The sequence below is a fragment of the Drosophila kikkawai genome, chromosome 3L, assembly GCF_030179895.1.
Source record: "Drosophila kikkawai strain 14028-0561.14 chromosome 3L, DkikHiC1v2, whole genome shotgun sequence".
Taxonomy (NCBI): Eukaryota; Metazoa; Arthropoda; class Insecta; order Diptera; family Drosophilidae; genus Drosophila; species Drosophila kikkawai.
In genome coordinates, this window is record NC_091730.1 from 3,457,543 (window position 1) to 3,482,058 (window position 24,516).

Genomic DNA, 24,516 nt, shown 5'->3' on the forward strand with positions numbered 1-24,516 from the left:
ATTAATCTATAAAATCAGGTAAGGTAAAGATACAGATTACTGTTTCAAAAATGCTTATGCTAAAACCCAAGATAAACCCCCGTAAATAAAAACTCGCATAATTTTTTTTCATGAGAAGGCTTCTCGGTGTTGTTTGTATTTTCTTTTTTTAAATATTGCTGTTTCGTTTTGGAAAGGACTTTCTTTTTGTGTTTTCTTTTTCCGCTTTTTTTTCTGCTTAATTTTGAGTTTACACATTTTTGTTCCAAAAGAGAATTTTTCTGTACAATTTGTTTGTCTTTTTTGTATAAATTTTAAAATTAAGTTTTCATTCTTTTGTTTAACAATTTCAATTGGCCCGAAAATAGATCAATATATTATGTATTTCCACAATTTTAAAGCGTTCACAAAATCTCTGGATGTTTGTGTTTCGTGTTTTGTTCTGTTGTTGTTGTTGTTTGGTGGTTGTGGAAACTGTGTCTCGTTGTTGGTGTGTTGTGGTATTTTGGAAAACCTTCTCATCCGCTCTCCACTAACATCCATTTGGGGTCTGGTTAACCCTTCTTCTTCTCCTCCTCCTACGCCTAACTCAAAACAGTCACTGCGGGACCTGCAGTTGGTCCGCATTCAACTCTCTCTCTGTTACAATATAATTTGATGGTTTTTCGTTTTTCTTTTTGCTTGTTTGGAAATTGAGTTTGCAGATGATCATCATGATTGGAATTTAGAGTCTACTTGTGTGTTGCCGGTTGGTTGGTATCGTTACAATTTACAATTACAATTATAATTATGATGTTTACAACAAATTGGTTTAATTTTGGGTTGTTTTTTTGGTTGTCGCCTTGCTGAGTCTCGCGCAACCTGCTAAAATTTTGCACTATTTGATTGGATTTAATCTTATATAAAATTCATCGTTCTACTAAAGTTTAGATTTAGATTTAGAGTATATATACGCTTTGTGTTGTGGTTTACTTTTCTTTCTTTTTTTTAGTATTCGATGGGTAAAAAATTATGCTGTCGACTTTTAGTTTCTCGCTTAAAGACACATCTTAAATAACTCTACTTGATAGAAAGTGTTTTCCTCTTTAACTCGCTATATCCGATGGTTGTTAGGGTTCCTTAAACACTTGAAGCTTACACAACTAACTTAGCTTAAGTAACTGATTTGATTTATACTTGGATTTGTATTCCGTTTTTGTTTTACTTTGTGTTTATATCGTACAATAGTTGCTTTTGCGGTTGATTTTAAGGCTTAAAATTAGACATTGAATTTGGCATTTATTGCGCATACTTCTTGATAATAATTAACATGACCCTTAGCTTCCTCCCCATAGAATATTACAGGTGTATGTACACAACAATTTATAGTCGCCTGATATCTTTACTTGATTATGATTATGAAGACCACTTGCGGGAAGGACACTAAAAGGGAGGGTGTACAAATCAAATGATTGGGTTTGAATGTTTTTGAACAATTTTCATCTAAACTAAAGCTTTTGAAACTTATATAAATGCTGGGACTAGCGCCATAAAAGATATCTTTAATAATTGTTTTTAAAAAATTTAAAGGACTAATCTTAGGAAAACTAATAGTAGGTTGGCAGCTTTTAAATAATTCCGAAAAAAGTATAGATACGATAACTAGGCAGGCATACTCTATATTAGGGTCTAGCTAGTAACTAGCAAAACAAAATGTCGGGTGTTGAGTGTAATATATATGATGAGAAGAAGATACTACTAAGAGCTAGATTCACAGGAAACTGGACTTGATGATCATCACAAGTGTGCGGGTTGTGTGTTTGTTATTGGTATTCACTTATTCTGGCTGTTGATGTTTGTTTTTCTTGGTTTTCTCTCTCTGTTTTGATTGCTGTTGTTGAAAATGTTGGTGTATGTTGGTGTTTATGTTGTTGTTGTTGTTGCTGTTGTTGTCGTTGTTTCAGTCCTTTGAGTGAATCGGTATCACATATTTATGTCCATATGGACTTTTGTACTTAATGCCACAATCACGATAGAATTTATCCGGTATACCTAAATTACATAAATACAATTTGCCACAATTGTTCGTTGATGCTGCTGTTGATTTGTTTGCTGCCGCTGCTGCTGCTGCTGCCGATGATGTGCTGGCAATGGGCGTGGGTGTAGCAGCCGCCGACGAGGATGATGATGCTGTTGCTGTTGATATGCCATTTAATGGTAATATGGGCAAAATAGAGTACTTGATGGCCACATCGTTGATGCCACAGGGTGGGGGATCTACGGCAAGCACTGAAGCGCTGTTGAAAGAAATGCTTTATAAGTTAGGAGGAAGCAAAATTAAAGTTTGGGGATTTTCTAACCGATTAACACTAAGCCATTTCTTGACCGCTTCCGATAGATTGGCGGTGTTGGTCGACAATATCACAAGATCTGGCGTAGGCAAGGCTGCAATATACGAGTTTTTTGATGTAATCCCAAGATAATCTTTATCTTATTTCAGCTAAGCAACACACTCACCATCCACCGAGTAAACAATGACATTGTCAGTGGCCTTAAACAGGGCTATTTCAGCATTGCTGATATTCTGCTCTAGCAGCTTGGCCTGCTCCACATACAGCAAGACGGTAAGGCCATGAGAAGCCAGCTGGCGACCTGTTGCCGCCCCAATGTTGATTGCTCTGCAGGAAGAAATCAGACTTAAATCACTCAACTCTTATAAAAGTCCGTCAAACCTCTTACCTCATGTTCTTAACGCCATCGCAAATGATGGCTATCTTCGGCCACTGATGATTGTTGGCCGGCGTCAAACGTCTGGCACCGCCCAGCAGTGTGATGGCCAGGTCGCTGGCCCCTCGCGCCAAAATATCAATCTGGCGTTGAAGCGAGAGGCCCGCCTTGTCGGCACTCAACTCAATCTTATTCCGGGCATAGGCCGGAATCGTTGGCACAATCAGCCCGTCATCCGTCACAAAGTCCGTACTGCCATCGAAAATGCTCTCGATTTGTCGCAACTGCAGCGGCTTGCTGGCCAAGATGTTCTCGTCGTGCCTGTACTTCTCCTCCGGCTGCTGATGATGGCGATGATGGGCCACAGTGTGACGCACAACATCTGGCTTTTGGTGCGTCGACTCGATGTCATCCCAAATCGCTTGCTTGTCGAATAAAGCCAGATTACCCTCAAAGTCAAAGTCCTCCTGGATAAGGGGATCGTCTGCCTCGCTGCCGAAAGTCTGCTGAACCAGTCGCATGCTACTCTCCCTTCGCACCCTGTTCCGTTTGTTCTTTCCGTTGCCATTTCCATTTCCATTCGCATTGGTGTAAGAGCCGTTGCCGTTGCCATTGTTATTATTATTGTTTACGTTGCCATTTCGTCTGCCGTTGCCGTTGCCATTACCGTAGCTGGAGGCTGCCTGCTTGTAGTAGCCATCTCCATTGCTAACGATATCGATGGGTCTGCTGCTGCTTGCGCTGCTGCCTAAGATTAAACCAGCTGCCTCGCCGCTGTCTCCGCTGCTGCTGCAGTAGCTCTCCCGCGTATTGCCACCGAAAGCAGTGGCACCCAGCTTCACCTCCACCTTGGCCGGAATCATGTTGCCAAAGAAGGCGGCCACGCTGTTTGGAGTTGTTGACATCTGCTGCGGCTGCTGTTGGGCACTGTTTGCCCGCGATGATTGCGGTGTTCTAAAAGGACAAGAAAAACAAAGATGACAAAAGCTCTTACCTTAATTTTAAAAACTGTCTACCTTCTAAGGCCATTGGAGCCATTCGTCTCGATGAGCTTTAGTTGGTGCATTTTGTCGCTAAGCGTTGAATTGTAGTTGCCACGCGACGAGGACGCTCCACCTGCCCCTCCTCCTCCGCTTGCCGTTGCTCTTCCATGTCCGTTGGCCTTGTTCCGCGGCGTCAGTGGCTGGTCCAGGTCGTGTTCTTGCTCCTGAAACTGTTGCTTCTGCTGCTGCTGTTGCTGCAGCTGAAGCTGCTGCTGCTTGCCGAGAATGTTGGAAAAGTTGGGCAGCTTGACCGGCGTGGGCTTGTTGATCACCGGCGCCGCCGCCGTCTGCACATCAACGTCCTGCTTGACCGGCTCGATGAGATCGATGCTACGGATGTCGGTGCACTTGAGCACCACCTCGGCGTTCTGCTTGCGCAACGGGACGCCATTGCGAAACGCGCGAACGATCGTTATCTCCTCGGCGGATATCTGCTTGATCAGGCCCTGGAAGACGCCGAGCACCTCGTCGCAGGCTATTGACACCGCACAGCCGATCCAGTCTTGATCCGTCAGACCCATGTAACCTGCTGTCTGTCGTTCGATAATGCCCGATATTTGATCTTAGCTGGCTGTTTCTTCGTTCTGTGCTAAATGTTTGTTGTTGCCTGCGTTTGCAGTTTTTCACTGGCTTTCGAAGCCGTCTTGCTGCCTTGGTGGTGTGGTTGTTGTTGTGATTTTCTTTCCTAATACGCAATTTCGCACCAACTACGCACCACGCACTCTCTTCTTCTTGCCGCTCTGGCGTTTTTCGAGTGTTTTGATGGCTGGAAATGTCTGTCAGGGGCTTTTTATATACTGTATTAGCTGTGGGCGGTTATGGGCTTGAAATTCGGACACTCCTTTGGGTTTAAATGCACCAACAACTGCTATTTGCAACACTTTTATTTATTAGATTTCGCGTTTCATTTGATTTTCACTGCTTTCGTGTGGCCGTTCATCGTTGGTGGGAAAATACTTGAAATATACCGAGCTGGCAGCGTGGCAGTGTCATGGAGGCTTGCAAAAAAACTGGTTTTACAACTAAAGTTAACAATTAATCTACAAGTATTGCGATATATTCATCTAATATAGCCCTTAACTAATCAAAATTTGCTGTTTTTAGGCCAGGCCCGTGCTCGGCGAACGGTATCGGCTGCCAGGTGAAGCGGTATTTTGTTGGCTGCGCAACTCTGGTCCCTCTAGCATTTTTGTTCTCGATTTTGTCCGTTTTGCGTGTTTTTTTCGTCCGGTGTGCGGTTTTTAAATTATTGTTTTCGATCTCGCGTGTGAATGTGTGCAGCTATAGCCGCCGCCCCAACGCCCCAGATCGGCGACTCAGGCATGTGAGCGCGCTGCCGTGATTGCCGGAATACTCGTCGTGTGAATAAAAGATTTTTCGTGATGATTTTCCGCACATAGTGGATAAAAGGCCAACCCGCACTCACACTCACACATACTGGTGCAAATATATACATAAATCAAGCGAAATTATAGTGCGGCGTGTGTGTGTGTGTGTGCTAGAAGAGTAAGTGGAAAACTTGGGCGAAACCGAACCATAAAAGATAAACGGGGAGGAGCTGGAGCCAGAGACGACGACACACGGCTAGAAGACATGCCGTTGAACCCTTCGCGCTTGGCTAATTACGCCCGTAGTTGTTGCAGGCGCTGCTTGTCAAGGAAAATGTTTGGCTTTTGTGCGCCGCTTACTCCCTTGCTCTTTCTTTCTCTCCCACACCTCGCTTGCACAGGGGCATGGGACAGGGCGGTCGGCAGACAGAGATGGCATCTAGCACAAGTACCGTTCGCCCGCGTCCCCGTCCATTGTGCACTTTTGTTGCTCCCCTCTTTGTTGTCTGTTCTGTTCGCTTTTCTTTTCTTTACGTTTCTCGCCTCTCGCACTTCTCACTTTGGCCTTGTCTTGTCACAGCTTCCAAGCCATTGTCGCAAGCCTCTGCAGCTGCCTCTGCTCCCCCGCCAGCCAGCCACTCGTGTCTTTTCTCGCTTAATTTGCACTTCCGCCTCCGTTGCACTTTATGCACCTCTCACTCACACATTCCTCTCTCTCTCTCTTTGCAGATTCTTTTTTAAAAATTAACAACAATAATAATGTCGGCACGTTCCAGCGGCTTGGTGGCCGCTACTGCCCTCCCCATTCCCTCATCATCCTCCTCGGCGGCGTCAGGTGGCGATGTGCCACGCCCACCGCCGCGGAGGAGAGCCGCCTCTGTTGCAGGACAACAGCAGACGCGCCTGGAATACGGCAACGGACACACGCCACGTCGATCGTTGGCTACAGTGGTAAGTGCATTTTATCATTTATCGTAGCTCCACCTAATCTTGCACAAAACATCACTTAGAGTAAACTTTACTCTCTTTTATATCTTTTATCCTCCATTACACTGCCGGAAACTACACTTAACCATATCCTGAATTGTTTACTGTGTCAAATAGGTAAAAAAATAAGGGGAAAAGTTAAGATAGAGGAGGTTGCCGGGGGGATTTCGTTCCGCCTTATCAGTGCCTCTGCTTTTTTGGTGTTTCTATTTTTATGATGTTTTCACTGCTAATCTAATCTAGACATATACGCCGCCGCGCCACGCCGCCGCCGCCGCCGATTTTTGCCTTATTTGACGCGCCGCCGCCAAATTATGAAAATAACGGCGCGCCGCGGCGCGCCGCTGGTGCGGCATCGGCGCAGCTTCAGCGCGGCCTTCAGTGTCATTGTTCTTTATAAAACTTAAAAAAAAAAAAATAACTCATTAAAATGGCCTTTTTGCCTTATTTGACGCGCCGCCGCCGCCGGTTCTTTCTTACTACTACGTCGCCGCCGCCGAGTCATTTTGACCTCTACGCCGCCGCCGATGCCTTTAACCATCGGCGTAAACCTCTAATCTAATCTGCAGCTTGCCAAACAGCTGAGTCGTGTAGATGGGCCCCGGAGATTCCATTCAAGGGTGATAAAGTAGGGTATAAAATGGGGAATTCAGGGGATCTACACCTGGTTTAGCCATTGGAAAAACCATGAAATTACACAATATAAATCTGTGTTTTGTTACCTTAGGGTATTACTCATTTCTCTGTAAATAAATGTTAAAAATGGGTAACAGTTTATATTTAAATAAAGCGATTCAATTTGAAGGATTTTTATTTTATAGATAAATTGATAATCTATTTAAATTAATTTATTACACAAATTGGCTGACTGCATCAATGTTAAACTTATAGTTTGAGGTCTCAATAACAACCTCTTATTTTCAAAGTTGTTTTTTTATAAAAGTTTCCAGGCATTTCGAGCTCTTCACTTGCACTTTTCCCTGCTTCGTACAGAAAACAGCTTGATAAGCAGCCAGTGCCACCAACGAAGATGAAAACGAACCTCAAGTGATGTTTATTTAGTGTCTGGAATGTGCGCTTGTTCGCACTAGTGTTTTGTTCACTTGTGTAAACAAATAATTCGCATCGAGATCTCAGACTAAACGGGAATTTATTTATTTATCTCAATTTGCCAAAAGATGCGAGCCACTTGAGCGAGAGCAGTCAGCATCGGCATATCTTCTTCAGACCTAATTGAATTTATCAACACGGACTTGGCCATCGCTCCGTCTTCGTCTCTGTCTGAATGTGAATGTGCGTAAATTGCCTTCGGTTAATGCACAGACCAAAATAACGTAGTAAAAGGGAACACTGAAAGTTTAGATTTTATTTTCTAAAATTGGAAAGATACCATTTTATTATAGTTCGTACTGTGTAATTATTCAACTAACTCATCGGTCATTTGGAATTTAAAAAAGTAAACAGGTATAGCCTATGACGGTAGATAAGATTCTGTTAACGAAATTAAAGTTGGCAAAAAAAGGCTTTTATAGTATTCAAATTCCCCTAATTTCACAGTATTTAATTATAAATGCAATCTCAATTATTTAATTTTATATTTTTATGATACCCTTTTCTAGACCGGAAATGTCAAATAGATTTTTATAGATTTTTTTCCGCCAGTGTGTTTACTCAATGAACGGTAATTCGGCGCCTTCCGAATTCTATTTGCCTAACTTATTTAAGCGTTGTCAGAGAAATGGCAGAAATTCCTGGCCATGAATGTATGTTTGTATCTCCTGAATAGCTAGGTTTATCTTCATTAGAGCACTTGTGTCCAGTGGAGGCACCGCTAATTGAGAGCTCGGCCATGTTGGGTTATTTAATCCAATTCGCACGTCAAACGAACGACGAACGCACCTGTCCAAGCGCTACGTCACTGATTGCTCAACAAATTGGCCTAATGGGCCGCTTATCAGTCAACAGTTGGCTATTTACACGAGGTTAATTGGATTTGGAATTGGAATCCATTGCGTCATTGCGTCATTCAACAGGGCCGGCAATAGCAGTCAAATGTCAATTATAATTGATGATGCGCTACTTAGCCCAACATTTATATTCTGTGTTTATATATCTCTTCATGCCGAAGATACAAATTTCAGATGCATACACACACAGATACGTAGCACACGCACACAAGCACATCTCAGTGCCGATCAGCTGTTTTTGTTTTGTTTTGCCTTGGACACTTGTTCGCTGGCAGCTGACAGATGGGGGGCAGAGAGAATCCCAAAGCGAGAGAGAGTGAGAAAATGGTGGGGTGGCTGTTGGTGGAAGGGGTAAGGCCTTAGCTGTCACTTGGCCAAGCTTTTGTCAGCAGCTGAAAGCTTAGGGCATAGTGTTGTGAATCTCGGGAATGGGCAAAATACATTTGGTATTCGGTATTATAATTTCAATCAGAAGCTAATAACGCAGGGAAGGAGTTATTTCCGATGCCATAAATCATATATATTCTTGATCAGCATTAACAGGAGAGTCTTTCTAGCCCTGTTCTGAAGAAAAAAAAATTTCATCAATTTTTTTAAAATTTTCAAAAATGGCTTAAAATTTAAATTTTTTAAAATTTTAAATGTAGTATACAGATTTGTTAATCAAGAAAAAATAGCAGAGAGGAACATTCCGAATTGAATTTGATGCTTTTTTGACTTAGTTATGCTATTTTCAAAATGTGTTTGTCCCATAATTTTTTCTTTTTTTAATATTTATATTAAATTACAAAAAATCCAGATATTACATATTTTAACATTAAAATCAATAAACAATTTTAAAACTTTAAATTAAATTTCCCAAACATACAGGAGAAGTTATTTACAAATAATTGTCAGTGGAGGCAGACTGCTATAATTTTCTGCCATTTTGGTCACACAAAATACTAAAGCTTTCCCCCCATTTGGGGGCCTACCCTGAGCTGGCCACACTGTGATGGGGGAGCTGCCTCCATTTTAGCTTAGAACGCGATAGCTGAAAGTTACGTGCAGCGGCTGCCGACAAGTGTTGTGCTGTTGCTGGTTGCTCTTGCTGTTCCGCTCGCACTCACACGCGCACCACACACACTCGCAGCGGGAGCGAGCGAGAGGCCGAGAGATTTACGCAGAACATGTTTTCGCAATAGTGTTGGTTCGTTTGTTATTGTTGTTATTGGTGCTTCTATCGCTTATACTGGCATGACACTGCCGCATTAATTAGAGACTTCATTAAAGATTTGACAGCGCTATAGCGTTTTACACAAGTGCGAGCAAGACGACTATATTGCGCTCTAATGCATTAGAATAATGCATTAGCTACTTCATTGACGCGATAATCGATAGATCTACATATTATATACTAGATACTCGATAACAAAATACGGGTTTAATGAAGAAAATTGTAATTGAAAAATGTATTAGCCAGCTCATTGACAGTATGGTCTCACAATGAGAATTTTATTTTTATATCATTTCGCTGGTTTTTTGAACTGAAAAAATATTAGAAAATTAGGAAAAATAATATGTTTTGCGAGGGCAAGGTTCTTACGCTGTAAAATTAATATAAACATTTTTTTTGGTAATAATTAAAAAAAATTTAAGCATTATACGTTAAAAACATAAATTTAAAGGATTCTGCATTTATTTATGCAAGAATACTTCGACGAGGAATTCAGAAATTCATAGTAATACGCCTCGAATGGCGGCCGTTTTTTTTGTTTACCTTTTACGGTCGGTGTGACCGTAGTCGTATTACCAAAATAATCCAAGCAAAATTTAAGCCAAATTACACAAAATTACACATATAGTGGTCTCTTTCAAGGTTCTAATGAAGTAGCTAATTAATGAAAACTGCATTAGTGTATCATATGGGCATTAGGGCCGTTAATAAAAGATAAATAAGTGAATAATTGAATTATAAATATATACGAATACGAATACAAAATATATACGCAGTATAGATCAATTTATAGCTGGCTAATGCACCGCACCCGTACCCCTGAAATGTGTTAATTATATAAAAAAAAAGAGGCAAGAAAAAAAGTAAATAAACGTACATATCTGAAAAAGCAACAGTCCGAGAGTATCGGCGAAATCTGTTGAAATTCACTCGGAATCTGCTTCTTACTCTTCTACTGGCTGGGCGACCTATTAGTCATGCTTTTGCCTTTGATTCGCGCGATTATACATAAATGTGATTAAGGCGCGGGGGACGCCCTTTAATATTTTCTCCCTCTGCGGCCAACATTACGTATACGTAATAATCGTAATAAAAACCAAAAAAACGGCAATTGTTGTGAAACCTGTTCCTTTGCAGCAGCAGCAGCAGCCGCAGCAGCTTGGGCTGTGCAGCAGTATAAAGGCAAAGCTGCGGACGAGTTACCAAAATAAAACCTTGTGTGCGCCAAAAAAAATGTGAAAACAAAAAACAGACAACAGAAAACCGAAAACCAGAAACAAACAAAATAATAATAAAGAACCCAAAGAATGCTGCTGTAAGAATAGGAACAAAAATTCCTTGTGGCTAACCCGTTTTGTGCAGTTGAAACCGCCAAAGCGGAAAATATTTTCCCAAGTTGTTTATTAATTTATTATTCTTCAATTTAGTTGAAAGAAGAGGCGTGCACGAAAATTAACACAAAACAGCAAAAATCGTAAACAGAATCAGAAGTGATTAAAGTCCAGAAACCGAATCTTAATTCAAATCCAAATCAAATTTAAATCAAATCGCAATCAAAATCTAAAAAAAACCAAAATGGCCGAGTCAACAACCACATCGCCATCGGTGACGAGCGAAGATGGCCAAATCCATGGCTACAATAACAGTGATGTAAGTAACTGGCAAGAGCAGCGCTCTCTTCCTCTCTTCTTCCACTCTTCCGCTCTTCCGCTCCCTGCAAGTACGTGTAAACGGTACATATGCAAATGTACGGAATGTATGTTAAGCTGGTTGTGTGTGTGTGTGCGCTCATTTTCTTCGGTTGCTAATTGAGCCGCCTTTGATGCGCCTCACGTGCCTGCCTGCCCGCCGCTACTCCCCCCATCTAAGCCGTCTTTCTGTCCTCCATTTTCCTCTCTGCCCTGCGCTCTCCTCTCTAGCCAAGATCGCTTGCCGGATTTTCCGGCTCAGGGATTAAAGGGGCGTGCTGAAAATCAGAGATGATCGGTGGCATCAGAGAGAATTCAAATCGTAAATAAATAGTTGAAGTGACGATGTACGTTTATGTGAAATGTGGGATCTCTTGGGATATATTGGGATTTAAAAAGGGTTATGTGCTAAATATTAGGTAATATTATCCTTCCCTTAAAGTGCTCACCAGAATCTTGATCTTCCCTTCTAAGGATACACCTTTATCGTGAAAGCTTTTTGGTTTAGGAAATCCATTCTCAGGATCTTTTAGCTTTATTCAAATATTTCTAGAAAGGGAAGAGAAATTATAAAATTACATTTTAGTTAATAATATAAAAAAGATAATCGTAATTTTTTCTATTTAGTAACGTTTTTCTTATTCATAAAAATTTTAATTAATATAAAAATTACGGTTTGAACAAGTTGTTGATATAAAAAATGATTCAAATTTAATAAAAAATTAAAAGTAAACATTTGTTCTGCTATTATAATCTATGAAATTGAATTAAAGTACATAAACATTTATGATTAATAACAAATGGACTTTAGACTTCACTTAATCTAATTAAAAAATACGTTATAATTTATAGATAAATATCCTATACTCAGATACAGTTGACAATTTAAAGATTATTGACCCTACATTGAATACTGTATGTTCTTCCCCTGGGAATCATAATAGATATTAGTTTATTTTTCTAAGAATCAATTGAACAACAACAAACGTATAATGAGTATTAAAAAATAATTTATCTTTTCGATAACATAAGCCATCTTTTGCATTTGTTAACGTCACCAAGATATATCTATGTATATAGTTGTTGTTGGTGTATTTATAGCACATTCCTTTCCCTATACATTCAATAATGTTTCAATGTCAGTTCTATCTGGTTATTGTTCTTCCACTATGGGATTCGAAAAGCATCTAGCTAACATCTGTGGCTGTCTTTGTATCTGTATCTTTTGTATCAAAGCAAGTGAAATGTTGAATGTATCTATCATCTGAACGAAATGCACGGCAGAGAATGTCAATTTGTGTAATGAATTTGCATTGACCCCATGGAAAGTGTGACAAGTGTGTGTGGTGGTGGTGGGGCGATAACCAATCAATTAGGTTAATGGCAGCGCCTAAGCTTTGCGCCACACTCACTTGGATTTTCTTCTTTTCTTTTTTATTGTGCGCATTAAAATTAAAAATTGATACTTGAGTTTGCTTAATTCCATTGTTGCCTGTGGTATTTATTATCTCCCTTAAGCCGTCTGTTTGAACAGCAGACGAAAAAGAAGAGTTAAGAACAACGAAAATGGGCTTCCGTGGATGGAGTACCTTGACTTTTTTGGGCCTTCTATCTCGCCCTCGTCGTCGTCGTCGTCGTCGCACACTCTCGATTTTGCTTATCAGCGCGCACAGCTGAATGATTATTCACATATATATTTTTATAATTCATTATTCATTCAGTTTGTTTTGGCTTGGTCAATATAAAGGTGGGGGAAGCAGAAAACTAAGGCGAAATGGGAAATGGATTGTGGCGCTGGCTTGCAGGTTGAATGGATGTCACATGGTCATCCAACAGTCAGTCAATGCCTGCCAACAGCTTTGATAATGAGCGCTTGGCATTGCGCCTATTGATAATTGAATTTCGATGCGACGGAATGGAAAGAGTTTCCGATTCCAGTAGCCAAAGAAAATCGAGACCCTATCACTGGAAATAGTGATTTAAAAAAGTGCACAGTAAAGCACAAGCCAACAAAGGCGAGGTATAATGGAAAGCGGTCTAAATATTGTCTTTAAAATTTCCGTATTAAATAATTTCTGTAAAAATTACTAATATTCTCTGCCTTAGTTCAGTATATTCCGGTTTGATATCTCCTTTTACCACTGTAAGCCTGTCAATCAAGCAAGATGAAATGGCAGTGGGCAGTGGGCAGTGCAACACAATGCAGAGCCAGAGCCACTGCCAGATCATTATGTCGGACATCCCTTTTAATTAACGCAATTCCGCTGCCGCCCACTGCCAATCCCAAGCAAAACTGGCTTAAACCACAAGAACAGTTTTAAGCTAATTTCCCTCGGTTCCAGATTTAATGGCTAAAAATCAATTTAATGCCAAGCCAGTAGCAGTACTGACGTGGCTCAGTCAAAGAGGCTTCCTTCCTTTACGTCCAGCTGGGGGGGCGAAACCGTGACAGCTGCAGAAGGGTCAGCGGTTTAGGACGAAAGCTGAAAAAAGGAAAGGGAAAGGGATCCAGGCAATGGCCTTGGGGATTACCCAGAGTCCAGGGACACCAGGCAGCTTTGCCTGATTGATTGGACCTTTGTCCAGGCAATAATCGCGTCTCCACAGACGGGCATCTGGCAACCAATATTGCGCATTAGCTTAGCCCAGCTCATCGTTGATATAAAACGCGATATAAGCTATAAAGCAACGCATTATATTAATTTATTATTAAGTTATTAGCAAGTGAGGTGGATATAACGTCAAAGCTAAACTAAATATTCATTGGAAATATGAGAATATTAAATACAATTGCTTTACCCATAAATCTTCATAGTATTTACTTTGATTATTTTTATTTCTAACCTTTATATCACCAATTAAACTATAGTTTTTTATTTCTTACTGTGCACCTTTAATTATTGCACAAGTGGGAAAAGCCGCAGCTATTTTAAAGAGCCTAGACCCATGCGGTGAAAATCAATAGTACAAGTTCATGGAAAATGCGGAACTGCGAGGCAAACAAATAGCAACAAAAATAAAAGCCAAACACAGAACACAGAACCCAGGAACCCGAATGGAATAGTAGTTCCCCAGAGCGTGTACTAAATGGCACATGTACTATGTGGCAGACCGTCTAAAAAAGCAACCCAGTCAGGGTCATGTGGCGGCCAACAAAGCTAGCCGCAACATGCGAGCCTCTGATATCTGATATAGAAAGAGGGCCACATCGGGGGTGGATGGTTGGATATAGATACGGCGCCGTCTGGTCAGCCACCAACTAGGAGATGTGGCGGGAATGTGAGGGCAGCAGGCGGGTGTTTGCTCTTCACTTTATAAACAATGTCGGCAAATTGAATATTTCATGGGAAAGCCTTTTAATGGACACAAGTGCTTGGCCCGGACCGGGCTCTCTTCTTCTCGCCAAGATGAGTAGATAAAATGGGTTTTGTTTAACTTCCAGGAATGCAGAAAGTTTTGCTGCCCCCCTGATTCCCTAGAGAATAATGGGGTGCCAAAAGCTGGTCATTGGAGGTGTTTTTTTTTGCTCCTCCTTCGATGGCCATGTTGTGGCTGGGTAATGGCATTTGCCGTGTGAGGTTGGCTCTCACAGGTAAACAAAAATTTTGCTAAAATAGCATTGGCCTCTGGCGATGCATAATTGAAATATTAAATCGCTTTAGACTGCTTATAAGTATGAGGAAAAGTGGGGAAAAATCTGCTACAGATGAGTCATGTAATTATATTGTTTAATTTAATTAACCAAGAAAATAATAATTGTTAAAATTAAATTGAATTTAAAGAGTAAATTATTTTAAAAATAAATTAAGCCTTATTTTCCTTTGAACTCTCACTTCCCTTTAAGCTGGCTATAAAGTCTATAAACCCCAGAACTTTCACAGAATTCCAATGACAATTTAATGCATTTTCCCGAGTATTTTCCAAGCCTTGAACATAAAAATAAATCGTCAAACGAAGCTGTTTTAAATTCCCTTTTAGTGCAAATCCCTGCCATAAAAGCCAGCTTAACCCACTCCACTCGGGCATAAACAGTATTAATTAAATATATTGAGAGGAAAAACCACAAAGCATTGAGGTCTAGCAATCAAAAGCATCAAACTTGGCGCTCAATTATAGGAAATTGGAACTGGAAACCTCCTTTAATTTGGCTCAAAAATATGTATGTTTCCTACGAAATATGCCTGCCTCAAACATTTGCATGAGAAATGCCAACTACACAGAGCTAACCAGAGCTAGCTGGCCACAACAACATGAAATAGACCACATTTTCCACAGACCCCAAAGCCCGTAGCCAGAAACTCAAAACCCAAGGCCCGAAATGAATCACAGCACGCAATTTAGCTCAAGTTTGGGCCACATTCTCTGCACTAGACAATTACTTGATGACTCTCTTGAACTTCTACACTATGCGATGTGTGTGTGTGTGCTGAGTGTGTTTGTTGTATGTGTCAAGGTCGGGGAAATTATCTAGCCGCGAACGAACACAACAATTATGCACACGAATATATAATGCAGATCCTTCAGAGAGCATTTAAAAACGGAAAAGAAAATGCATAAAAATTTCACCAACAGCGTGGGCCCAAGCGGCGTATGCGTAATCGCTGACATTAAGCATACGCCGCGTGGCCAGGATTATTATGTGGCTTATTTATTTCGTTGTCGACATTGAATCCCTGAAGCCGTCGCCGCTGTTTTTCCCCAGCGATGCGTGCACAAGTGTCTCTCTCATTTTGTATGCCGGCTATTTTACTAATTTTCCCATTCGGTTTTCGTTTCTCTCTTTTTATTTCAGAACGACTCTGGGGACTCGTGCCACCTGCGAATCGTTGTGCTCAGTGGACAGTCGCTGGCCAAGAAGGATATTTTCGGTGCCAGGTGAGTGTGCTAATTAGCTTGCAATTAAATCTTGGTTAATTAAAATTTACCTTCTCTCTGTCTCTCATCCTCTCGTTGTTGGCAGCGACCCGTATGTCAGAATCGATTTGAACACAATCAACGGTGATATTAACATTGACTCTGTTTTGACCAAGACCAAAAAGAAGGTAAGGCAAATGTAACCAAAACTCAATAAAAGCAATAAACGGGTCTTAAGCCGAGTGACAAGGCCGCGAAAGTAGTGAAGCTTATCTTATCGATTATAGTGTATTTCGGGGGCAAAGGTATCTTATTTGTATGGGAATGATTACCACATTCTTATAGAAATGTAAACCACACAGAGCTTTTATCAGTGTCATCGCGTGGAGGAGTCTATGACTAAGGGAAAGATATCTCAGGGATCAGGCCTTTGTTAAATATATAAACAGAGTTTTTAAGAGAGCAAAGAACTTGTGGAGATTGGGGATTTGTAAAGGGGAAAGGGTAAGGTATTTAGAGAAACTGAAAAGGTTTTTGTATTTGGGAAACGATTAACTTGATTTAGCTATGAGGTGAATAATGTTAAATCCGATTATCTGTCGAATTGTCTAATTAATGGCTTAATTTTCGTTTAGAAAAAAAAGCTTTATAACAAAATTGGATTCAAGAATAATACAATATTTGCAAAGGTCTAAAGATCCTTACTAATATTATTCTTTTTTCGATTCTTCCCCCTTGACATGCAGACCCTAAATCCCATTTGGAACGAGGAATTTATATTCAGAGTAAGTCATCAAACTATTTCGTGCTTAAACCATAACAAATACCTGATTATTTGAACCCATTTTGACCAGGTTAAACCGTCAGAGCATAAGCTTGTCTTTCAAGTATTTGACGAGAATCGCCTGACACGCGACGACTTCCTGGGCATGGTTGAGCTAACCCTGGTGAACTTGCCCACGGAGCAGGAGGGACGCACCATTGGCGACCAAAGCTACACTCTGCGCCCGCGCAGGTCAGTAGGGTAGGTTTATTTCGTTTGCAGTTTGATTTTGTTCCTTTAATTTCAGTTGATTTACAAAAAACACAACTATACATAGCCATAAAAAACTATATATACAATGGAACATGAGTTCCAAAAATACAAAAAGGCAGATATTGTAAATGTTAGAGATATGATTGGTGGCGGGAGCTATCACGATCGTTTAGAAATTTCTTTGTAGTGCCAATTTAGAACTTACACATACTTGTTTTGCTTTCCAACCTCACCTCGTTTATTGTTTATCACCTCGCCCACTTCCCTCCTCCAGGTGGCAATCTTTGAATGCAATTATAATTTGCAACAACAACAATAATCGTGTCATTGTCCACACTTTCACCCTCTTAGCCGTAGCCTTAGAATAGAGTCGCTTTCCTTTGAATTTCCACAGCTATTCACAACTTTAAGACCGCCATGACAAGGCAAGAAATTAATAATAGAGCCACTGTATTGGAAAATGCAATTTCAGGTGGTGTCAGTGTGTGTGTGTGTGTGTCAATATTTGCTGCTTGCATTAATATTACGCCATTCAATAAGCGACTAATTGCACTTAGGAGACACCTTGTGACATATAAGTAATGAAGCGATTTACAGGATTAGCGCCAAAAATTATAGAAGCTTATTTAATCGGGAAATTGAATCTTTAAGGGGAAGATTTAAATAAAAAGGAAGATGAAGATGATTACATTCAAGTTTCATTGTAGAGTTTACATATTATAAGACCAGTTTTTCACTTTATTATCTAAGGATTGTTATAAATATAATATAAAATATTAGAAATATTAGCATATGAAATTATGCCAAAAGGGGGAAATGTTTAGATTTGAGTTACATAAATAAGTTAAAAAAAAGAATAAAGGCAGAAAGAAGGGAATGAATAAATGAGCTTTGAAATATATTTAAAAAATTTTAAATAATAAAAACATTAAAAAATTAAGAAATTAATCTTAAAACTAGAAAATAAGTGATTTCATTAACTTCAAAGAAGAAAATTAACTTTAAAAGTGGATAAACATGAAATAAATTACTTTTAAAACTTATAAACTTATTTTTAAGTGAAAAACTAAATTTAGTAAACCCGAATCACTTGATTAGAAATCTTAAACTGATTAAATTCGACAAGTATTTGTCACCAACTTACTTTCTTATCTTCGAGTTAATCTTGAAAACATAGTTTTAAGGTCTTAAAGTTGTGAAACGCACTGTGCATATTCATAGTATTCCATATGTATCTGCATTCTCGTAATTTACGCCGTTCAAGTTTATTTTTAGTTAACGCTTTTTAGTATAATACTTATTGTTTTTAACCCGTATGTGAGTCTGCCTCTGTGTGTGTGTGGGAATTTGCATTGGTGGCGGTGTGCCCGGTGTGTTGTCTGTGCACCTGTTTTGGTTGGCTCATTAATATTTACCTTGTCGCTTTGGTTGGTCCCCCTGTTTTTGTGCCCCAGCAGCGCCAAGTCCCGCATCAAGGGCACCCTGCGCATCTACCATGCCTTCATCCGCGAGACGCGGGAGCAGAGCGAGCCATCCAGCGGCAATAGCAACAGCGACGGCGAGTGGGAGCATGTGGAAGCCACCAATGCCAGCGGTGAGACCTCAGCCCAGCCGGTGAGTAAAAGCATACTAATAAATTTTGAAAGAAAAAAACTGAAAAACTCTTTGAAATGCAAATAATAATTATATTATTCCCACTTGGCTTAGAATCCTTTTCCTACCGGCGGCCATGATGCCTTGCCCGCTGGCTGGGAGGAGCGACAGGATGCCAATGGACGCACGTACTATGTAAATCACACCGCCAGGACGACGCAGTGGGAGAGACCTACCATGTAAGTTGTGAAAAGAAATTGAATTAAGTAGAAATTAGGGTAAAATTTGATTGTTTATGGTCTTTTAATCGAATCCTCAAGGACTTACTCCTCGATATACATCCCTAACTCACCTTTCTCTTCTCTCCTTTTTCTTTTTGCAGCTTAAACAGCAACAGCAGCCAATCCGCTGACCAATTGGCCTCGGACTTCCAAAGACGCTTTCACATTAGCGTAGACGAAACGGAGTCGGGACGCTCGGCGGTAAGTGAAAGTTCTATCCTACATTTTGTTCTATGTGGAAATGCTTTAGTCTTTTATTATTATTAATTAATTTACTGGGAGTTAAATCTTTATATATAATCTTGAATTATTTACATATATTTATATTTACAATTTATGCATGTGTGAGATTGAGCAATTGACTTTGATTTTCGTGCATGATTTTTCTGAACACACACACTTACACAAATTACCAAATCCATTTACACAATGCACATACACACACACGAAACGCACTATTGAACCAAAACTAACCCAATAATCAAAAACACAAAAACCCACAAACCGCAAGCCACAGAGGTCGGTGAGGAACAATGCTGCCCAAATGGAGACTTTGGCCAGCGATGAGAGCAGCCAGGATGAGGCGGATATTGGGGAGGAGATGGTGGCGGATCATCAGAATAATCAGGCCAACTGCCTGCACTGTGGTGAAGTGCATGAAGGGGAGCAAGACGAGGAGGAGCAGCAGCCTGATGAAGATGATGATGAGGAGGAGGAAGAGGAAGAAGAACCTCCTGATGCTGATCAGAATTTGGCTGGCACATCCCCCAAAGCTCAAACTTGTGATATACTCGATAGGAATTTGTACCTGACACGCATATTTGTAATGACAAAAGTTATTGGCCATATTTTCGGGTTTACTTTTTACTTATCTTTGATGTTAAAGCATGAAATGTTTTATATTTATTTCAGAAATAAGTAAAAAGTACCCTGTAGTTGTATCGCTAGTTAGTTTCTAAGTAAAGAGGCTAGACTTACTTCTTTTTTTAAGATTGCTAAACACAGCAAGATTTTAAAGCTAGGCCCTAGCTTTGTTAGCTTTGTTGAACTCCTTCACTAACCCATAACCCTTATATATAATCATGTAGGATACCATCAGTCGCATTAGTGTAGAAGACAATAACAATGTGGCTGAAGGGGTTACAACTCCTACACCATCAACACCAACCACACCAACGGATGGCAACTTAACACCAACGATCTCAGCAGAAACCAACAACACACCAACAAACCACAACAACAACAACTATAACCACAGCAACCGTATCAGCCATGTGGAGCTATTAGCTGGTCAAGAAGACGTTTATAACGAAGATCCCACAGTGGCTCACAACAGGTTAATATTTCTCATTCGCCAGGCAAAACATTCCACTTCTAAAATCCTGTGTCCGTAATGTCCGTTTCCCCAATAAGAATTTCATACGCTACCCAAATCTAAGCAGATAGCCATTTCTTCCTAATATTCCCTAATATTCCTCAGTTTTGTTTACAATTCCCTGCAACACCGTGTTGGTCATAGGCCACCTGAGGTTTCGGCCACCAGTTTGCAGAATGACCTGCGTCCAGTGCGTGTGGCACCGGCAGTGCCTGATATTACTATGAACAACCTGTTGACCCGGCGGGCCGTGGCCAAAATGGCTGGCAGGAGTGAGCAGCAGCAGGAGCAGCAGCGTCGGCGACAGCAGATGCAGTTGCATATCCAGCAGCATCAGCAGCGGCAGAATAGAATATTGGTTAGCAAGCCTTGTTAGCACACACACACCACACCTCACAGCACACACAACTTTCCCCTCATTTTCACTTGTAGCTTGATGTGGATCATCCCAGGCAGCTGCAGAATCGGCGGCGACATCAGTTGCAACTGCAGTTGCAGTCAGAAGCCAACTCATTGGTCAGCATTTGTTTTAAACCATTTTGTAGCTTTGAAACCATGATTGTGTCTCTTGCTCCTCTTGTTTGTTTGTGTTTGATTCTGATTAGATAATTGAAACTGTTTTGGCGCCGCAAAATCTGTCAGTGTTTCGCTCTATTTTTTCCCCATAAATCTGTGTCTGTATATAGCGGTTCATGGGTTTATAAACATAACCAAGAACCCTCAAGGGGTAAGCATCCCTGAATATCCTTAAGTCCATTCCCTAGGTCAGCATCTCTGCACTGTGTTTGTGTTTAGTGTTTGCCTGCATGTGTTTCTTCTACTAAACTCAAGTTAATCCTAACTCATAAATGCTTTTATTTGCAAGGCTATTTATAACTTTAAGTTGCCAACTTGTATATATTAGTTTAAAAGCTTCGTTTCTATGTTTCGCTTTGTGTTACTTTCTTGATGGATTTTACAAATTGAAAACATGATTTTAATTTCCTAAAAAACCCTATTCTCTTTTCTGTTTCTTCCAAAAAACCAACATAATTTAACGCCAAATGCAATGCATCCATTTGAATATCAAAACAATATAAAACCATCCACCAGAATGAAGACACCGATCACACAGACAGCCACAATCCCTCAGAGATCTCAGCTCCGTCCACCCGACGCAATTCCGAGGAAGACAACGCCGCTGTGCAGCCCATGGAACAAGTAAACTTCTTTATTTATAAATACTAAATTCTGCTAAGAGCACAAGGAGAACTTTAGAACTCCCTGCATGTCTTGGAAGATTACACTTCCTTTCCAAAGCTAATCTTACCTGCCTTTTTCTTCTTTTGCAGAGTGCCGGCGGCGAGGAGGAAGCCTTGCCACCTCGTTGGTCCATGCAGGTGGCCCCCAATGGTCGTACCTTCTTCATTGATCATGCAGCCCGGCGTACCACTTGGATTGATCCTCGCAATGGAAGGGCCAGTCCCATGCCCAATCAAACGCGACGCGTTGAGGATGATCTGGGTCCCTTGCCTGAAGGCTGGGAGGAGCGGGTGCACACCGATGGTCGAGTGTTTTATATAGATCATAGTAAGTATTTGATTTAAGTTCTTGGAGTTTTGTTTTAGTAATATAATACTTCTCCTTTTTCTCCTTGCAGACACGCGAACCACTCAATGGGAGGATCCTCGCTTGTCCAATCCTAATATTGCAGGACAGGCTGTGCCCTACTCCAGGGATTACAAACAGAAATACGAGTATTTCAAGAGTCATATTAGAAAGCCTGTAAGTTTGTTTTTTATTTGAAATTTTTTATTTTTATTTTTATTGATTTATTTATTATTATAATTTTTATTTTTATTGATTTATTTATTATTATAATTTTTATTTTTATTGATTTATTTATTATTATAATTTTTATTTTTATTTATTTATTTATTATTATTATTATTTTTTTTTAAATATTTTTTTCCATTCCCTGAAAACTAACTTTTATTTTCTTATTTTTTTCCAGACAAATGTACCAAATAAATTTGAAATACGCATACGCCGTACATCCATACTGGAGGATTCGTACAGAATTATTAGCTCGGTGACCAAAACCGATTTACTAAAGACTAAATTATGGGTAGAATTTGAGGGAGAGACTGGCTTAGGTGAGCTACAAACATATAAAATAATATAAATATATTAATATCCCTTTCTTGTATCCACAGATTATGGTGGCCTTGCTAGGGAATGGTTCTATTTGCTGTCCAAGGAAATGTTTAATCCCTACTATGGACTCTTTGAGTACTCGGCCATGGACAACTACACGCTGCAGATAAACAATGGCAGCGGTCTGTGCAACGAGGAGCATTTAAGTTACTTTAAGTAAGTTTTATTTTTGAGGAATTTAAAAAGATAAAAACTTAATATATTTTAATACAGATTCATTGGCCGCATTGCGGGCATGGCTGTGTACCATGGCAAGCTGCTGGATGCCTTCTTCATACGTCCTTTCTACAAGATGATGCTGCAGAAGCCCATTGACTTGAAGGACATGGAATCGGTGGACACGGAGTACTACAACTCGCTCATGTGGATCAAGGAGAATGATCCGCGCATCTTGGAACTGACTTTCTGTCTGGACGAAGACGTTTTTGGCCAAAAGAGTCAGCATGAACTAAAGCCGGGTGGCGCCAACATAGATGTGACCAATGACAACAAGGATGAGTACATCAAGTGAGTAAAATATAAAAATATAATATAATATCTGAGGTTTACTGAGGTTCTTTTTTTATATTTAGACTTGTTATTGAATGGCGTTTTGTGGCCCGTGTCAAAGAGCAAATGTCTGCCTTTTTGGATGGCTTTGGTTCTATAATTCCCCTGAATCTGATCAAGATCTTTGATGAGCATGAACTGGAGCTGCTGATGTGCGGCATACAGAACATTGATGTGAGGGATTGGCGTGAGAATACGCTGTACAAGGGCGACTATCACATGAATCACATCATTATACAATGGTTCTGGCGGGCTGTACTCTCATTTTCTAATGAAATGCGCTCACGCCTCCTGCAGTTTGTCACCGGCACCTCGCGTGTGCCTATGAACGGTTTCAAAGAGCTGTATGGCTCCAATGGCCCGCAGATGTTTACCATTGAGAAATGGGGCACGCCCAATAACTTCCCTAGGGCTCATACCTGGTAAGTAAAATATTAAAAATTAAAAAGAGATATAAAGTTAATAAGTAATTTCTTTTACTAGCTTCAATCGCCTGGACCTGCCTCCGTATGAGGGCTACCTGCAGCTGAAGGACAAGCTAATCAAGGCCATCGAGGGCAGCCAAGGCTTTGCTGGTGTTGATTAATAACAACGGCAACGGGAGCGATGACAGCCAAATGCTTTGGCAGGAGCTGCAGCAGCAGTTTCAGCAGCAGCAACAGGAAGAGGAGCAGCGGCGGCAGCAACGATTCCAGACATCACAGCAACCACAGGATCAACATCAACTAGAACTTCAACAACGACGACAGCGACAGCGACAGAGCCACCTCAATGCTTGGAGCACCGCCAGCAGATCGTGTACTTACTTGTTCGTTTGCTTTTGTATTATAATCATTTTTGCTAGTTTAGTGTTATTTCGTATGTACTTTTAACTAGGCGCCAAAACTCACAACACACACACACACTAAGCATGCACACCAAAATCCAAATATATAAAATTAGCATGTGAAAACCTACAACTAACAAAAAAAAGAGTCCAAAATTATATATAGAAATATATTTATTACACATTGCCGACAATTGTAAAAAGTTGAAAACGTTTTACAAACTAAAACAAAGCCCAAAACTAACTATTAAATCTATAGAGAGAAAGAGAGTCCAAAAGAAAACTATAAAAACTACTTGTCTTTTATGTGCAGAGAGAGAAAAACCTTTTTATAATATTGTTATTTTTATGCGCTATTCCTCCTCAGCAACAACCTACAAGGCGATAAATAAAACTAAAAAAATAACTCAAGTAAATGCAAGTTAATATTTGTAACATTACATTTTTATTCCGTATAAACTGTATGTGTGTGTATTCGTATTAATTGTAATGTTAGTCCGTAACAGTCGCTCTTTACTATTTAAATAAAAAAAACAAAAGACAAACATCAAATATATATTATAAACAAAGAAAATACAATCACTGTATAATTGTATAAATGTTAATTATATACGAAAAAAGAAGACACACATTCCAAATGTTTACTGTGCGAAAAAAAATTGGAGGCCTATATGATAATATGATTATTGACCCATTGGAAGTCTATCAAAATTAAATTTTAAACTCAAATTATATAGAGAAAGCAAAGAAATGGAGAAAGTCACAGAACGAGAGAGAGAGAGCGACACAAAGATGAAAATAAATACCAATAAAAAGAAAAGGTTAAAGTTAAGTTAAAACTAATGAAGTAATTTATTTGGCAAATGTTTCAAAATTAGTTGAACTTTAGGTT

General features: G+C 40.0%; 2 protein-coding genes across 14 annotated transcripts; one reads left to right on the plus strand and one right to left on the minus strand.

Moving 5' to 3' along the window:
• Positions 1 to 107: 107 nt before the first annotated feature.
• Edc3 (Enhancer of mRNA-decapping protein 3) lies at positions 108 to 4,740 on the minus strand. The gene is made up of 5 exons (XM_017162874.3): positions 3,702 to 4,740; positions 2,698 to 3,639; positions 2,476 to 2,636; positions 2,319 to 2,403; positions 108 to 2,255 (listed from the first exon to the last, which is right to left on the minus strand). The coding sequence occupies exons 1-5, from the start codon at positions 4,247 to 4,249 to the stop codon at positions 1,919 to 1,921; spliced, it is 2,073 nt and encodes a 690-aa protein (XP_017018363.1). The 5' UTR covers positions 4,250 to 4,740; the 3' UTR covers positions 108 to 1,918.
• A 164-nt stretch (positions 4,741 to 4,904) lies between these two features.
• On the plus strand, positions 4,905 to 24,463 carry Nedd4 (E3 ubiquitin-protein ligase Nedd4). 13 transcript variants are annotated; one of them, XM_017162861.3, is made up of 20 exons: positions 4,905 to 5,234; positions 5,786 to 6,007; positions 15,707 to 15,789; positions 15,875 to 15,956; positions 16,515 to 16,553; positions 16,623 to 16,792; positions 18,259 to 18,418; positions 18,512 to 18,636; positions 18,780 to 18,879; positions 19,767 to 20,014; positions 20,159 to 20,411; positions 20,486 to 20,569; positions 21,146 to 21,253; positions 21,385 to 21,622; positions 21,693 to 21,817; positions 22,047 to 22,188; positions 22,249 to 22,405; positions 22,463 to 22,756; positions 22,822 to 23,220; positions 23,282 to 24,463. In XM_017162861.3, exons 2-20 carry the CDS (start codon positions 5,816 to 5,818, stop codon positions 23,382 to 23,384), a joined length of 3,102 nt encoding a protein of 1,033 aa, XP_017018350.1. In that variant the 5' UTR covers positions 4,905 to 5,234; positions 5,786 to 5,815; the 3' UTR covers positions 23,385 to 24,463. The 13 variants fall into 13 exon arrangements, with proteins under 13 accessions (XP_017018350.1, XP_017018352.1, XP_017018353.1 ...); XM_017162863.3 differs by having other exon boundaries at positions 16,623 to 16,783; XM_017162864.3 differs by having other exon boundaries at positions 16,623 to 16,783; positions 18,262 to 18,418.
• Positions 24,464 to 24,516: the final 53 nt, after the last annotated feature.

Bases quoted from the DNA above. Each gene is read 5' to 3' on its own strand.
- Nedd4 (XM_017162861.3), top strand. From the start codon at position 5,816: ATGTCGGCACGTTCCAGCGGCTTGGTGGCCGCTACTGCCCTCCCCATT. The intron at 6,008-15,706 runs GTAAGTGCATTT...TTTTTATTTCAG, and splicing joins GTCGATCGTTGGCTACAGTG to AACGACTCTGGGGACTCGTG. The intron at 23,221-23,281 runs GTAAGTAAAATA...TTCTTTTACTAG, and splicing joins TTCCCTAGGGCTCATACCTG to CTTCAATCGCCTGGACCTGC.
- Edc3 (XM_017162874.3), bottom strand. From the start codon at position 4,249: ATGGGTCTGACGGATCAAGACTGGATCGGCTGTGCGGTGTCAATAGCC. The intron at 2,637-2,697 runs GTAAGAGGTTTG...TTCTTCCTGCAG, and splicing joins GATGGCGTTAAGAACATGAG to AGCAATCAACATTGGGGCGG. The intron at 2,256-2,318 runs GTTAGAAAATCC...TTCTTTCAACAG, and splicing joins AAATGGCTTAGTGTTAATCG to CGCTTCAGTGCTTGCCGTAG.